We start from the raw sequence: 15,932 nt of genomic DNA on the forward strand, positions 1-15,932 counted from the left end.
GAATGTGTTTTTATACATAAGGGCTCATCATTTTTGTTTATTTGTGTGTTCATTATTTCCCTCCCTGCATTTTGGGAGAGGTCCCCTTGACTAAGAGGAAGGCTGAGAATAAAATCCCAGGGGCTCAGAAGGAAAGGAAGAGTTATGTCCCAGAGGTCGAAAGTCCAGATACCTCATCTCCTCTCTGGGAGCAAAATCTCCTATTGACTCAAAAGATAATAGGATCAGCTCCCACTCTTCCTCATTCCCTTTGAGAGTCCCATTTTCTTCACTTCTGAGACAAGGTGCTGCAGAGTAAGGCAAAGTCTCCTGGAAAACAGAAAGACTCAGAGAAGGCCTATGTGAGGGAAGAGGCAATTTGCAGGAATGCCCAAGGGGGAAAGCAATTCTAAACAGGACATTCTCTTAATAAACAAGAAATTAAGCCTTAGTAATGCAGCAAGAAGCCCATTAACCCCTCTTGATCTAAAGGTTTTCTTCTGCCAGTTCTCAGTCCAGAGGGAACCGGGCTTGTTTTACCTTCTCCTTCACAGGCCCCTAAGAGAGCCTGAGCTGACATGTGGAACATTTATTTCCCCTGCCTCATGGCTCAAACTCTTAGCATATTCACTTGTTTAACTTCTACCTTTCCACTCAGCTGTCTGTTCATCTATACACCCATCCATTCATCCATCTATCATCTATCTATCTATCTATCTATCTATCTATCTATCTACCTACTTATCCATCAACTGATAACTGAACATCTTTTCTTCATCAGACCCTAGGATAAGCATTGGAACATTAGAAAGATGAATTGGGTGGCGTCCTTGTTCCCCTGCTCCACTTCCCATGGTCCCTGGAACTCAAAGTCTAATTGAATATAGCATCGGTTTTAAGCCAAATCTATTCAAGTTGCTGTGGGGGCCAAAGGATAGACAATCATGTATTACTACATGATAGTAAAGCTTCTGGGGAAACTGCAAACGTAAGTGCTTTACTATGAACTCAACTCAAGCCTTGGCTGATGAAACCTGAGAGTTATTAATCTAGTTCAGGTAGGGAGGGAAGGACTGAGGGAAGGCATTCCAGAAGTGATATCTTTGGTGATACCTAAGGGATGAGTATAAGTCAGCCAGGAGAAAAACAGAAAAGTAGAAGTCCTAACAATGAGGGAAAATGGGGGCACATTTGTGCAGGATAGAGCAAACCCAGAGAGTAGCAAAAGTTATAGCTGGAGTGCCCAGATCATCCAGGCCTTGTAGGTCCACATTATCTACAAGATGCAGGTGCCTACCCTTTCTCTGGTCTACATTGTATTCTGTGCATTCCTCTACCTTGGCCATTCACCTGGTATATTGAAATTATCTCCTATGACTCTGTATCCCTAGACCAGCACTAGCCAGTAGATATATGATGTCGCCCCAAGTGTGAGTCACATATGCTCCTTTTAAATTTTCTTGCAGCTACACTGAAAAAGACAAAAAGAAGAAATCAATTGAGAAAAAAAGGACAAATCAATTGAACAAACATTTTTACGCCGTTGGTGGGAATGTAAATTAGTTCAACCATTGTAGAAGAGAGTGTGGTGATTCCTCAAAGATCTAGAACCAGAAATACCACTTGTCCCAACAATCCCATTACTGAGTGTATATCAAAAGGAATATAAATCATTCTGTTACAAAGACAGATGCACATGCATGTTCATTGCAACACTATTCACAATAGCAAAGGCTTAGAATTAACTCAAATGCCCATCAATTATAGACTGCATAAAGAAAATGTGGTACATATACACCGCAGAATACTATGTAGCCCTAAAAAAGAATGAGATCATATCCTTTGCAGGGACATGTATGGAGCTGGAAGCCATTATCCTCAGCAAACTGAGGCAGGAACAGAAAACCAGACACCACATGTTCTCACTTAGAGCTGAACAATGAGAACACATGGACACAGGGAGGGCAACAACACACACTGGGTCTTGTTAGAGGGGTACGGTGGGGGAGCATTAGGAAAAATAGCTGATGCATGCTGGGCTTAATACTTAGATGATGGTTTACAGGTGCAGCAAACCACCATGGCACATGTTTGTTTACCTATGTAACAAAACTGCACATCCTGCACATGTACCCCAGAACTTTTAAAAAAGAAAAGTTTGCACTAGTTTGTGATAATGTAGCTTCAGGTTTTCAACTGTTTACCAAATCAAGCATCTTAGAATGAAAAAAAAAAGAAACATGCCCTTGTTCACAAAGTTGATAGAGAGTAGAGGCAGCTCCCTGGAGCTTCCTTTCAGGAGTTCTGGAGAAACAGTTCTTTATCCAAATTAAAACTCATCATAGTTTAGCAGTGTTACTGATCTGTGTGTGCATGTATAAGAAAAACTTCATAGAAGAAAATGTATACATTTTTGTATTTGCATCTACATTAATTTAAACATGTCTATCATTCATCTATTTGCTTCCATCCAAATATCTGTCTTTCTAGCTATCTGCCATTCATTTATCTATTAAGAAAAGATCAGGGGGAGGGGAAAGAGAAAAAGGAAAGGAGAAAGAAATGAAGGAAAGGAAGATGGGAGAGTAGAGGAAAAGGAGGAACTGCATGATAATGAGGAGACAAAGGAGGAGGAGAAAATAGTAAGAGAATATCTATGCCACATTTGCCATTGTATAGAAGAGACTGAACTTTCTTGGAAGAGGGGAAGGGGGGTTTGTTATAAGATGATGCTGATGAGAAGTATGCAGTCGATTATTAGGGGCTGGACTTTGTTGATGGGGGTTTTTTAATGATCCTTGTCCTAATGAAGCCTGGTGTTTACAGCCACCTCTAGACAATTTATTTTCATTATGCCCTTGATTTTTAGAGGCAGAAGGAAATATGGGCCAAATTGGTTGGAGATTTAAGGCTGTTTTCAGCATCCAGGTCCCATACCTGTCCTCACAAATGAAAGCTCCACGAACTTTCTTATCTACTTTTCTTTCCCATCCAGGGGAGGAGGCTTTGACCATGTACATGGACAAAAGTCACCTGACAGGAAGTCAGGGAATGCCACTCAAAGTGTTGAAGCTCTGCACCAGCTTGCATCATCCTACTTTGTTGACCGTGATGGCACCATGAGGAGGCTTCATGAGATCCAAATATCAACTGGAGCAATCAAGGTACAGCTTGGGGGTGGATTTGGGTGGCAGGTTCTCAATACAACAGCACTGCAATGCAGGCATTCTGAGAGTGGATGGACAGATATAATTTCTGGGTTCCTAACCATGTAGCTCGTGATGCCCTCTGCCAGCTGCTCTGATTGATATTGTCACATACCCTGTAATTAATATTAATGTGCATTGTCATTCCAGTGGCCATATGTACTTATTTACTAGAGTATCCTGGCTATAGTCATGGCATAATTATCAACAGTTCTCTCATTCAGTCTTCTGTGTGGAGATTATCAGATCCCCTTTCTAGAGAAGAAACAGAGACTATGAAGAGATAAATGATTTTCCTGAGGTCTCAGAGAGGGCAATGATTAGATTACTGATGCCTAGCTCAGCAATATTTTAAACATCTATGTTTTTTATTCTTTCCTTCCCACTCACCATTTTACAGATGAGAAAACTAAGGCTAAAGGTTTAAAGCCTTTTTTTGAGGGTTACACAGTTAGATAATAACTTAACAGGAACTAGAACTCTGCTCTCAAGACCAGGGGTCAACAAAAGTTTTCTATACAAGACCAAACAATTATTTTAAGCATGGCGGGCTGTATGACCTGTGGTGCTATTACTCAACTCTGCTGTTGTAGTGTAAAAGCAGCCATAGATGACATGTAAACAAATGGGCATGGCTGTGTTTCAGTATGACTTCATTTACCAAAACAGGCACTCTGTGGTTTACTGATCTATGCTCGTCTACACCAGCACTGTCCACTAGTACCTTCTAAGATGGTGGAAAGGCCTTGTATCTGTGCTAGCCGAGAGAGTAGCCACTAGTCACATGGGGTTATTGAACACCTAAAATGTGGCTACCGAGGAGCTCATTGTTTAAGTTTATTCCATTTTAGCTCATTAAAAATTAAATGGTCACGTTGAGAAAAGCAGCCCTGGACTTTCAACTCAGTGCCTTAGAGCACAGGAACTTAAACAAGATTCCATTTTAAACACAACAAATTCAGACAGCCTCTATAAAGAGAATGTGGGAGGACATCCTCCATGTAAAGTGTTTGTTCTTCTGAGGGTTTTAGTGCAGATGTTTCCATCTCAAATGTTCTTTAACCAGATTATGCCTGCATTTTATATCTCAGTCTTTAATTTCTTCTAAAGAAAATGCAGACCTAGCCTTTTATTAAGACTTTCCAAGGTATCTGTAGGGAAAAAGGGTGAGGGTAAGGCCAAGGGGTCTTACTCTGCCAAGGCTGGCAAGTGAGTCAGAAATTGACTAAGGAGAGAGAAAAGTGTGGGAGGGAGAGAGTCACTGAGGACGGAGGTAGTAAGGAGAGAAATAAATCAGACCAACAAACAAAGGGCCAGTTTATCCGAAAAGAATCGCCTATATTTGGAGGATTATGTTGTTAGGTAACTCGGCGCAGAGAGATGGATCTTTATGAAGCCATCAGAATTAGAGTGCCACAGAGGCCTGGTTTTCATTATCACCAAATGGTTCTCTCCCCTCTGGATGGGATGCAGAATTGAGATATTGAAGCTCTGTCAGAAGATAATCCTCTTTTGTGTGTCCTGGAAGTGCAGCCTGCCTCTGTAGGAGGAATTTCTCAGAGAAATTGCACAGAGGCCACTCAAGAAACCACTTCTTATGGTAGGCACTGTCTTCTGCACTTAACTCGGCCCTTGGAGTTTTCATACCATTTCTTGCCACTACCTCAAGACCAAGCTGTCTAAAACTTGTCTCACTATTGGTCTGTTTTTTTTTTTTTTTTTTTTGGGGGGGGGTTGTTATTGTCTTTTTGAGATGGAAACTTGTTCTGTCACCCAGGCTGGAGTGCAATGGTGCGATCTTGGCTCATTGCAACCTCCACCTCCCGGATTCAAGCGATTCTCCTGCTTCAGCCTTCCGAGTAGCTGGGACTACAGGTGCGCGCCACCATGCCCAGCTAATTTTTGTATTTTTAGTGGAGACTGGGTTTCACCATGTTGGCCAGGATGGTCTCGATCTCTTGACCTTGTGATCTACCCACCTTGGCTTCCTAAAGTGCTAGGATTACAGTCGTGAGCTACCACAGCTGGCCTGGGTCTGTTTAAGACCAGCCACTAACCCAGATGGAGAAGTTTTGCCCATTCACCATTCTCCCCACCATAGGTATCTTTAGGAAAATAAAATGGTAAGTTTAAATCTCTCTCAATAATAAATATGTTATTATTTTGTATACAAAAATAAATTATTTATAAAACAAAACAAAAAATACAAAACCTAATTATTCCCCATTTACTAAATATTACTGTACCCTAAGTGTGAAACACTTCAAAAATATAATCTCTTTACCCTATTTTGATGACTAATAGCATTACTAACATTTTATAGATGGGGAAGTTGAGGCTTAGGAAGAGAAAGTTACTGATCCAAGGTTTCACAGCTGGAAAAGGGCAGAGAAGGTACGTGTGGCTGCCTCCCAAGTCATTATTCCCTACAACGGATGCTGTGTTTTTATAGCTGGATGCAAACTTCAAAACAACCCTAAATAATGGGAAGCAGAGACTAAATAAATGAAGAGGCTTCTTTTCATACTAAGCCATTCTTATTTCAAGGTTATCTTTTTGAATAGCTGTTGCCCTCTTATCCACTACCTCAAGTCTTTCTAAGACAATGTTTTGGAAATGCACATCCACAGGATTGGGTCATTTTCTCCTGTGGCCGCACAATGCTTCTGCTCCATCTTCTTTAGGAAAATGGTCATCATTTTCTTACTCTTGCCTAATAATAATATATATGTACTCGTTACAACTTACGGAGCCGTTTGGTAATAAGGTACCCATTATTGAACACGTGCCATGTGCCAGGCATTTAGACCCATCATACCTGGTCTCACAACCTCTCTGGAAGAGATTTACTAGCTTTGGTTTGCAGATACTCAGAGAGGTTAATTGGTTCCCCTAGGTCCCAGGGTAAGTAAATGGCCTAGCCGGGATTTAACACTAATTTTTCTGATTCCAAAGTCAATGCTTTTGAAATATAGTGCATCAACTTTTAAGTTCATGTCATACTTACGGCCACCGTGTGAAGTGAGAACCAGTGGTAGGAACAGGCATGCACTCTGTATGCTTGACCACCCTGCTAGCCTGTCTACTCAGTGACAGCCGTGGTTGGTTCCAGACACAAGCACGGAGCTCAGAAAGTAACCGTGGACTCAAACCAGGAGGCCTTTTCTGCTGACTTGGCTCTGCTGGGGCATGACTCTTCGGAGTATGTCCTAGACAAAGACTCCTGTCTCACACCTGTCTCATTGGATATCTACTGCAGGTCACAGAGACACGCACTGGGCCTCTGGGCTGTAACAGCTATGACAATCTGGACTCTGTGAGTTCCGTCCTTCTGCAAAGCACGGAGAGCAAACTGCACCTTCAAGGTAGGAAGCCAGTGGAAAAAGTGGGTTCAGTGTTGGGGCAAGCAGCATGGATGTGATATGCGGGAGAGGGGATCGGGAGGGATGGTGTGAAGGGAGAACAAAGAAGAGGAAGCATGGAAAATCTAATGAAAACTGCAGATATGGAAATTAGACAGTTATGATAGGTGTATACATGTATATTTAGAATTTTATCATATGAAGAACATTAAATTCATGATTATCAATTAGTTTTCAGATAGAAAGTAAGGAAATGTGAGCTTTAATTAACTTGTTTGTATTTATAAATATCTGTATTTCTTTGGTGTCTGTATATGTCAAGTTTATGTTTGGGGCTCCATATACGTTATTTTAAAGAAAATATATCCTTTAAAATAGTAATTTCATCCTTATTAATTCACATCATATAAAGGAGAGGAGATTGCCGGGAAGAGTTGGACAAGGCTTTAAGTACACATAGTGCTGTTTTTAAAAAGCATAATGTATTTAAAACAATTTTTCACATGAGAAGACTAAGTGAATTATATTACATTAATACAACATAATATTAAACTGGTACTGATGTTTATAAAGAATTTCCAATAATATGTAAAAATAACTTGATATAATGTTAATAAATAAAAGATTTCTGATGGAATGGATGGCATGATCTTAATAATTTAAAGAGGTAAATAAAAATAGGCTGGGTGCAGTGGCTTACGCCTGTAATCCGAGCATTTTGGGAGGCCGAGGTGGGTAGATCACGAGGTCAGGAGTTTAAGACCAGCCTGGCCAATATGGTGAACCCCAGTCTCTACAAAATTTACTAAATATTTAGTAATACAAAATTACAAAATACAAAAATTAACTGGGTGTGGTGGTGTGTAGTCCCAGCTACTCAGGAGGCTGAGGCAGGAGAATCGTTTGAACCTGGGAGGCAGAGACTGCAGTGAATGAGATCCTGCCGTTGCCAGTCCAGCCTAGGTGACAGAGCAAGTCTCTGTCTCAATAATAATAATAATGGCTGGGCACGGTGGCTCACACCCGTAATCCCAGCACTTTGGGAGGCCCAGGTGGGCAGATCACGAGGTCAGGAGATTGAGACCATCCTGGCTAACACGGTGAAACCCCATCTCTACTAAAAATACAAAAAATTAGCCGGGCGTGGTGACAGGCACCTGTAGTCCCAGCTACTTGGGAGACTGAGACAGGAGAATGGCATGAATCCGGTAGGTGGAGCTTGCAGTGAGCCAAGATCGTGCCACTGTACTCCAGCCTGGGCAGCAGAGCAAGACTCCACCTCAAAATAATAATAATGTAGCAAGGAAATATGCCCAGGTATTAGAATAGCTTACCTCTGGATCTCTAAGTTGCTGATGGTGTATTTTAGGCATCTAGTTTCTTTTCTAACTTCTCTACAATGATCACATATTAACTTTAGAATCAGAAAAAAAAAATGACATGCTTTAACTTTGAGCAGACTAAAAATGTGACCTTTTAGAAAGGTATATGATAAAGGTGATTCTGAATGTCAGTGGGAGGAAGTTGGGTTGAGATTGGCAGGTAAAGCTAAGAAGAGCCTAATGTGACTTTTATATTCTGATTCCTTGGCAACTCTTTGATTCATGCTCCTGTTACAGAAAGTGGTTAGAAAACATCTTCTGTTTTCTAACATGCATGGAGGGCTTGGTAGTGTCACTTGAGGGCAGTGAATGAAAATTCTTCAGGGAAATTCAGGCCAAGAAAGTGGTTTACTATTAAATAACAAAACACAACACACTAGAAACTTAAATACATGGAGCATAACCCTACCCTGTTTAGTAGAAAAAAGAGTAGACAGAAAGATTTTCTAATGCCTGTTAAGAAAGTAGATAAGGAAAAACAGATCTTCCTTATGTGTGTCAGGATTTTCAGTGCGTTAGTTCATTCAGTACCTATAGAGACCACGTGAAGTGCGAGCCAGGATTTGAATCCAGGCAGTGAAGCTCCAGTCTGTGTTTGATCACCCTGCTGTGCATACTGAGGGTGGAAAGATTGTGAGTTATAATTGAAACAAAAAAAAAAAGAAGGAATTAATGACATATTCCTACTAAGGAAATCACTGAGATCTTAGGGACATTTAGAGGTTGATTTACCTGAAGCCAGTGAAGCTTAAGGTTCAAGGATTCTGCACCTTCCAACTGCTCACCTTTTCTCATTCTAAATACATACTTGTTTCATACCTAATTTTGAATTTTTTTAAATAAAACAACTATTCTGTAAGACTTATGTTCTCCAAAGTCTAGGTCTGCCATGATAACATTATTAGAAGGATGCTATGAATAGAAAGGGTGGTGGCAGGCCTGCTGTCCTGCCCTAGATTGGTTAGAGTACACCTGGACGATTGGATCCATGTTTGAGCATCACACTCCAGGAGGGATGTTGAGAAACTGCAGTTTTTCCTGAGAAAGTGTTTCACTATAATAGTAAAAGAAGGTTAAATTGAAGCAAAAATGACTTACTGCAGATATCTAAAAGGCTGTCTTGCAGAAAAGATAATCAATCCTATTAATATTAATAAAATGGACCAATCCCAATCTAGTAGGAAGAGGGAAATTACAAGGATCCCAGCTTTTAACTCAGTGTAAAATGGATCTTTCTGGTACACATTTATGGCCAAACCTGGAATGATCGGCTGAAGGATGCAGTGACTCCCTGTTATCAGATAATTATAAGTAGATTATATTTGGTGCAAATGTTATAGAGATTATTTAAGCATCAGTTAGGTTGGGTGATTGAAGCAGGTGGTTTTAAGTTCTTCCCAACACTGATTCTAGGATTTTATGAAAATGATGAATTATAAAACCTTTATTGAGACTAACTACATGCCAAAACCAATACTAGACCCCAGGCATATAATCATAAATCAGTTCAAGTCAACAAATGTATTTTTTAAAGAACTCATGTTGGTAATGAGACAGACAAAAAAATAAAGTCGTGAACAAGACCGACATTGTTTCTGCCCCAAGGAAATATACATTCTATTAGAGAAGATGAGCTTCAAACAAACAAGAGTAGGTGTAATAAATTTTAATGGAGAAAATGTATAAGGTTTATATGGCACTGGATAGCATGGGGACTTAACGTACCAGGGAGCCAGGAAAGTTTTCTGCCAAAAAGATAAGTAGGATAAGACCTGAAGGATGAATAGGAGGACAGAGGCATGGATAGAGAGGCAGACAGAGGATCTTCATGAAGGGATATTCAAAGAAATAAGAAACTCTTGTGAGATTAAAGCAGAAACATCAATGGTGAGAAAGACAAGATAATCTTTCAAGTCCTAGAAGGCTTCTGCAACACATTAATGAGTTGAAAGTTAATTTGAGAGCAATGGATACTATGGAATGGTTTTTAAAAAAAGAAGTAGTCCATGAAGAGATTGATATTTTAGAAGATCATTCTGGCTCTTGTGTGGGCAGTTAATTAGAGGGGGTAGATTAGAGGGTGGTGACAGTTAGGGGGCTACTACAGTACTCAAGAGGAAATGCCACAGATTTAGACCATGGGGGTACCAGTTGAGATGGAAGGAAATGGAGCAATCCCAGAGTTACTTAGGAGGCATTATGATGAGGATTTAGTGAAAGGACCATAAAGAATTTAGATAATTGGGTGAATGGCTTGTGGGGACAAGATAGAAAGGATAGACGGGCACGTATCTATGATTCAAGATGATACATAACCTAATAGTCATAATAAAATAAGACATGGCATTATGGTGATTCAGAAAAGGGAGTGATTCATTGTGTCTGTTCAGGTAGAGGAGTCATAGGAAAAAAAAATCTGAGAAAGCATCATATTCTCCTAGTGAAAGGCAAAACAAAAGTACTCTAAAATGTAAAACAGATTATCTCATGATTTCTGAGTGAGCTCATGTTTATTCAGTAGGATGCAAAAAAAAGGCTGATAAATTGGATACATTAAAACTACAATTTATGTTCATCAAAATACTATTAATATTATAAGAATACAAGCCATAGAGTGGAAGAAAATATTTGTAATACATGTGCCTGACAAAGAACACTTATAGAATACAGAATATACATATTTTTAAAACTCCTGAAGTCAAAAAGAAAAAGGGAAATAGTCTTGTAAGAAAAGAAAATGAATGAAAGACATGAACAAGCACTTCACAAACAAGAGTGTCAAAATGCCAAATAAACAATTAGGTGTTCAACTCTCCTAGTGAGGAAAAAAAGTGTAAATTAAAGTCACAATTTAATATCATAACATAGCAATGAGCATGACTCAAATCAAAAAGACTGACAATATCAAGGAGGGACAATGTGAAGCTATGGGAACTTAAGCACATTGCTTTTAAGAACACAAATTCGTACAACCACTTCAGAAAACTCTTGGCAGTATCTACAAAAGACTGCATGTGTCCTTGGCCTATGACCCATCAATTCCAACTCCTATGAAAACATGCTCACCAGAAGACATAAATGTCCACAGCAGCTCTATTTCAAATAACTGCAGCTGGAAACAACCCAAATGTCCATCAACAAGAAAACAGATAAATAAATTGTCATACATTCATACAATGAGCTTCCATACAGAAATAAGAAAGAATAAACCGCTGTTTCATACAACAATATGGAAGAATCTTATAAATACAGCATTGAGTAAAACAAGTCAGACATAAATGAGTACAGGCTGTGGGATTCTATTCCTAGATGAGTGAAAAAAAGGGAAAAACAAATATACAGTTTTAGAAGTCCAGAGAGTGTTAACCTTTAGGGAGAGGAATGGGGTAGTGGCTGAAGGAGTGAGAGACATTTCTGGGGATATTGGTAGTGTTCTGCTTTTTAATCTGGTTGGCAGTACATGGATGTGTTTGCTTTGTGAAAATTCAAAAAGCTGCACATGCTGTATTTTTATGTATACATTTCTGTGTATACAATACGTATCTATTTAGGTTTTATTTAGTAACGTGTCCCATGTTGACATCCTCTGCAAAGAGAGAACATGAATAAAGCAGAGGCATGGGAAAGTAGGAGGTGGTTCAGCCCAGCTGGAGGACAGGCTGCATGAACTGAGGTTAGAGGAACCAGGAATGACAATACATATTTTTTTTTAGTGCTTCCTCATATGCCAGAGATTATGCTAATTTATTTTTATTAGATTTATTTTTGCTTATTTATGTATATTTTTATTTTAACTTGTTTTTATTTTATAATTGTACTTATTATATTTTTAATCTTCAACATGATTCCCATGAAGAAGGTGTAAATAACATTCCCATTTTTGCAGGTGAAGAAACCAGGGCCTAGAGAGGTTATCTAATAAGTGGCTGAGCTAGAGTTTTAACTCAGCCTAACTTCGAGCTTCTTCAAATGTGTTTCCTCTATGTTTCTCTATTCCTCATCTCATTCCTTTGAATGAGGCTGGGAGGGCAGATTCTGCAGAAGGCTACTTTGGTGGATTGAGAACAATATCAATGGCACTCTAATGACTTTCACCTTGTGATGTTTCATGAAATGTTTATTAAACAAGGCAAAGGTAAAGCAAAATAGAAAAAAAAAAAGAAAGAACAGGATTGGAGGAGATTAGAAATGAGAAAGGAAGCATCATGAGAATGATCAGAGGCTATTAGTAGTCATAGCAGTAACAGCTCAAATAGTGGCAATAACACTAATGGAATAATGATAACTTCTTATTTTCATATTTCTCTTTCCAAGAAGCCCATTGAATGTTTTACCAACATTGTCATGTAATTTAATGTAGTATCCATATGGTGAAGTATACAGGGAGCAAAGCTGTGCCTTGGTAGCTCACCGATGTGGAAAGGGATGCAGAGAGAATATTTTGCTGAAATCTATGGATGATACAGAAATTTATTCTTTTATACATTTACTCATTTATTTATTCAGTAATATTTACGGAGCACCAACTATATGGTCAGGTATGGTTTTAAAGCCAGATATACAGCAGTGAATAAGATAAATGAATCATTTTTGAACTTATAATTGATGTGTGAGTATGGCAAAAGCAGACAATAAACAAATTTTTAAACTTCTTTATAATCAGAGAAATAATGAAGGAGCAGGTCATATAGAAACTTGTAGACCATGGCAAAAACTTTAGATCAGATTTTACTCTGGATGCAATGAGAAGCAATTGAAAATTTAGGCAGAGAAGTAACTTGACCTGACTTACATTTTAAATAGATAACTGCGGCTATTGAATAAGAAAGACAGTAGAGGGCAAGAACAATGATAGGATATCAGTTGTTAGGAGGCTGTCATGTTTATCTAGGTGAGAGAACATAGTAGCTTAGTTTGTGATAGTTGCAGTGAAGGTGGTGAGAGGTGATTGGATTTATGGATGAATATTTAAGGTTGTCCTGACATGATTTGGTAATGAACTCAAAAGTATTTGTGACAGAGAGAAGTCAAGGATGACCCCAAAGTTGTGCCTGGGCAACTGCAATGGTAGAATGGTCACATTGCTATGATGAGACTGGTAAAGACCAGTTTTGATGGGACATGTGAAATTGGGTTCAAACCTAGTTGAGTTTGAACCTAAGTTTGACAAGTCTATTCAATATCCAAATGTAGATGTTGAGTGGAAGACATTTGAAAGGTAAGAGGAGAAAACTGAAAATATAAATTAGGATATAAATACTATTTCATTATCTGAGATTGAACAAGATTACTTTGGGAGAGAGTGTAGATGGAGAAAAAAATTCAGCTATTGAGTCATGGAGAAATTAATGTTAAAAGGTTGCGATGATGGAATGATGATGAGAAACAAGAAAAGGAAGCTGGGGAGTGGCCAGAAAAGTAGGAAGAGAGACAAGAGAGTATAGAATCTTGGATGTTATATAAAGAATGTTTTTCAAAACAGAGATAGCAGCAACTGCGTCAAATACTGTTGATAGTATAATTAAAGTGAGGACTGAGAACTGAGTATGATATTTAGCAACACATGGGTCACTGATGACAAAGGATGTTTTCAATGGAATTCTGGGGGTGAAATTCTGGAGCAGATTCAAATGAAATTCGACAGCAAACTCTACAGAGTAGTGTTACAGTAAATGACACAACAGCTTGCGGCGATCAGGAGTAAAGGGTTATCTTTTCTTTTCTTTTTAACATAGAAACAACAAAACTTTTGTCCAATATTGAGAATTATTCTGTAGAGAGGGAAAAATTGATACTGCAAGCAAGGGAGCAATGGTTTTACAATCAAAGTGGAGCAGGCAAGAGTAAATAGGGTCTTGTGCATAACTGGAATTATTTGCCTTAGATAGGAGCTCATATTCTTAGCAGAGAGGAAAAGGAGAACCTGAAATCAGAGGCCAGTGCAATTTGTAGACTTGGTAATGGGGGCATTTTCTTGATCTTTATTTCTTGATTACCTGTCATAGATTTTAAATTGTATAATTTTTCAGATATTAACACCTCTGAAATTAGAATGCTTTTTATTATTGATGATGTGTCTTAGTTTAATTTGGCAGGGTATTATTTTCTTAGTATACATAAAACAGTGATGTGTTTTACAGTAAATATCATCTTAGATTTGTAGAATCAATATCATAAGGTATTTCCCCTGAAAAATTGAGTGAGGTCATTCGCTTATTCCCAATTTCCAAAAGGTAAAGATGAATGCAAGGAGGATAGAGATCATTAGGAGATGGAAGACTAGGCCAGGGAAGGGAGATGAGGTCAAAGACCACTAACTTGAGGTATCGTCTACCCTCTGCCTCAACCTCCAACAGGGCCACCTGAGACTTGTGTTCTGAGAGCCTTCTCCAAATCTTCACATTGAAATGGTCTATCTGGTTTCTTGGTCTTAAATTGTTTCTCTTCCTTCTCTTCATCCTCCTCTTTTTTCCTTCTTCTTCCCATCTTCTTTCTCCTCTTTGACCTTTTCTTTTTCTGTGTCTCTGCTTGAAACCTCAGCTCCTTCTAGACTAGGCTCTCTTTCCTATCGCTCATGCACCTGGACTCTCCTCATGCCTAAAATGACATCCTCACTCTCTTTTATTGACTGTGACCCATCTCTCAATGCCAAGCACAAATGTCCCTTCATCAGAATCATTCCTTCTCCACCCTCTGCCTTGATTCAGGTCCTCATTTCATCATTTCTCCCTTCTTCAGATCAGTACAATGAGGGTCAAAGCAACCTTGTTCAGATCTTACTCCTGTTGATCTGTTGCCTCACAGCAGCCAGTGTGATCTTCTTAAAGCCAAATCAGATTCTCGCTTCCCTCCTCACAGCCCTTCACAGCCTCCATGAAAGTTTTGGTATACAGTTTAGATTTCTTAAGTTAGCACCAGGCTGTTCAAATGCAAGCCTTGCCAATCTTCTTGGCTTTGCCTTACGCTATCACTCAACATATACCATATCCATGCTCCAAGCCCGTGCCATTTCTTACATTTCACTACAAGCATCTTTTGAAAACTATTATTTTTATTTTTTTATTGCCCTGCACTTTTACACAGCCTTTCTCCAATTCCTGAACTTTTCATCTCTCTCAGGTAAGCTTCTCTAAACTCCCCTCTCCAGACCATTAGATGGTCTGCACAACTTCTTCTCTAGGAGTTGCCACACAATAGTATTATCATCCTGTTATTAACCTGACTCTCCAATTGGCCTAGATTCTTGTTTGGTAAGAACCATCTCTCTCTCTGGCGCAATACATAGAGACTGATATATAGACACTGCTCAAAAGATATTTGCTGTATGAATGTATGAATGAATACATGAATGAATCACCTAGCCCATAGTGAACGCTGTTTTTTTCTTTGAACCCTTAGACTTCTTATCCCACATGATACTGGATTCAGTTCAACCTAATGACCATTTCCTGAGGGCCTACTGTATGCTGTTCTCTGTGCTGCATTGCACGCACAGCATTCTTCAAAAGGGCATGTGCTTTTGCTGTTGCTTTGGATGTTACATCTTCCTACCATTGAATTATCCAATAGCCATCTCTTCTGAGAAGCCTCCTGGCTTCTTTTGCTTCTCTGACCTTCTACATTATGACTGTTGTCACTCTCTTTCTTATATAAGGAGATACAATGTAGCATAGTGGCTACATTGTATCCAGAAAAGGCCCTGGAGTCAAACAGACGTTAGTTCCAGTACTAGTTCTACCATTTGCTGGCTGAGAGGTTTCAGATAAGTTACTGCAGCCTCTGAGCCTCTATTACTCACTTACTTCCTATGGTTGTTGTATTATGCATGTAAGAATATACATTATATCTGGCTTAGATTAAGCATTAAACAATGTTAGGTATTATTTTTACCACCTCTATCAATGTGTTACTTGCACAATGTTTGCTTTATTTATATTTGCATCCTCCATGGCATATGTGCTTGGCCAGTATCAAGTGCTCATTAAATATATGCTGAATGAATA

At 39.0% G+C, this 15,932-nt stretch overlaps 1 protein-coding gene across 1 annotated transcript in view; it reads left to right on the forward strand.

Annotated features, from left to right (window-relative positions):
- Positions 1-15,932, forward strand: part of BRINP1 (BMP/retinoic acid inducible neural specific 1) — a 200,838-nt gene that overhangs the window by 127,835 nt on the left and 57,071 nt on the right. Inside the window, 3 exon segments of the mRNA XM_033237641.1 lie at positions 2,975-3,010; positions 3,013-3,143; positions 6,445-6,550. Of these exon segments, the coding sequence (XP_033093532.1) occupies positions 2,975-3,010; positions 3,013-3,143; positions 6,445-6,550 (273 nt within the window).

The sequence above is a fragment of the Trachypithecus francoisi genome, unplaced genomic scaffold, assembly GCF_009764315.1.
Source record: "Trachypithecus francoisi isolate TF-2019V2 unplaced genomic scaffold, Tfra_2.0 Lachesis_group16, whole genome shotgun sequence".
NCBI classification, from domain to species: domain Eukaryota; kingdom Metazoa; phylum Chordata; class Mammalia; order Primates; family Cercopithecidae; genus Trachypithecus; species Trachypithecus francoisi.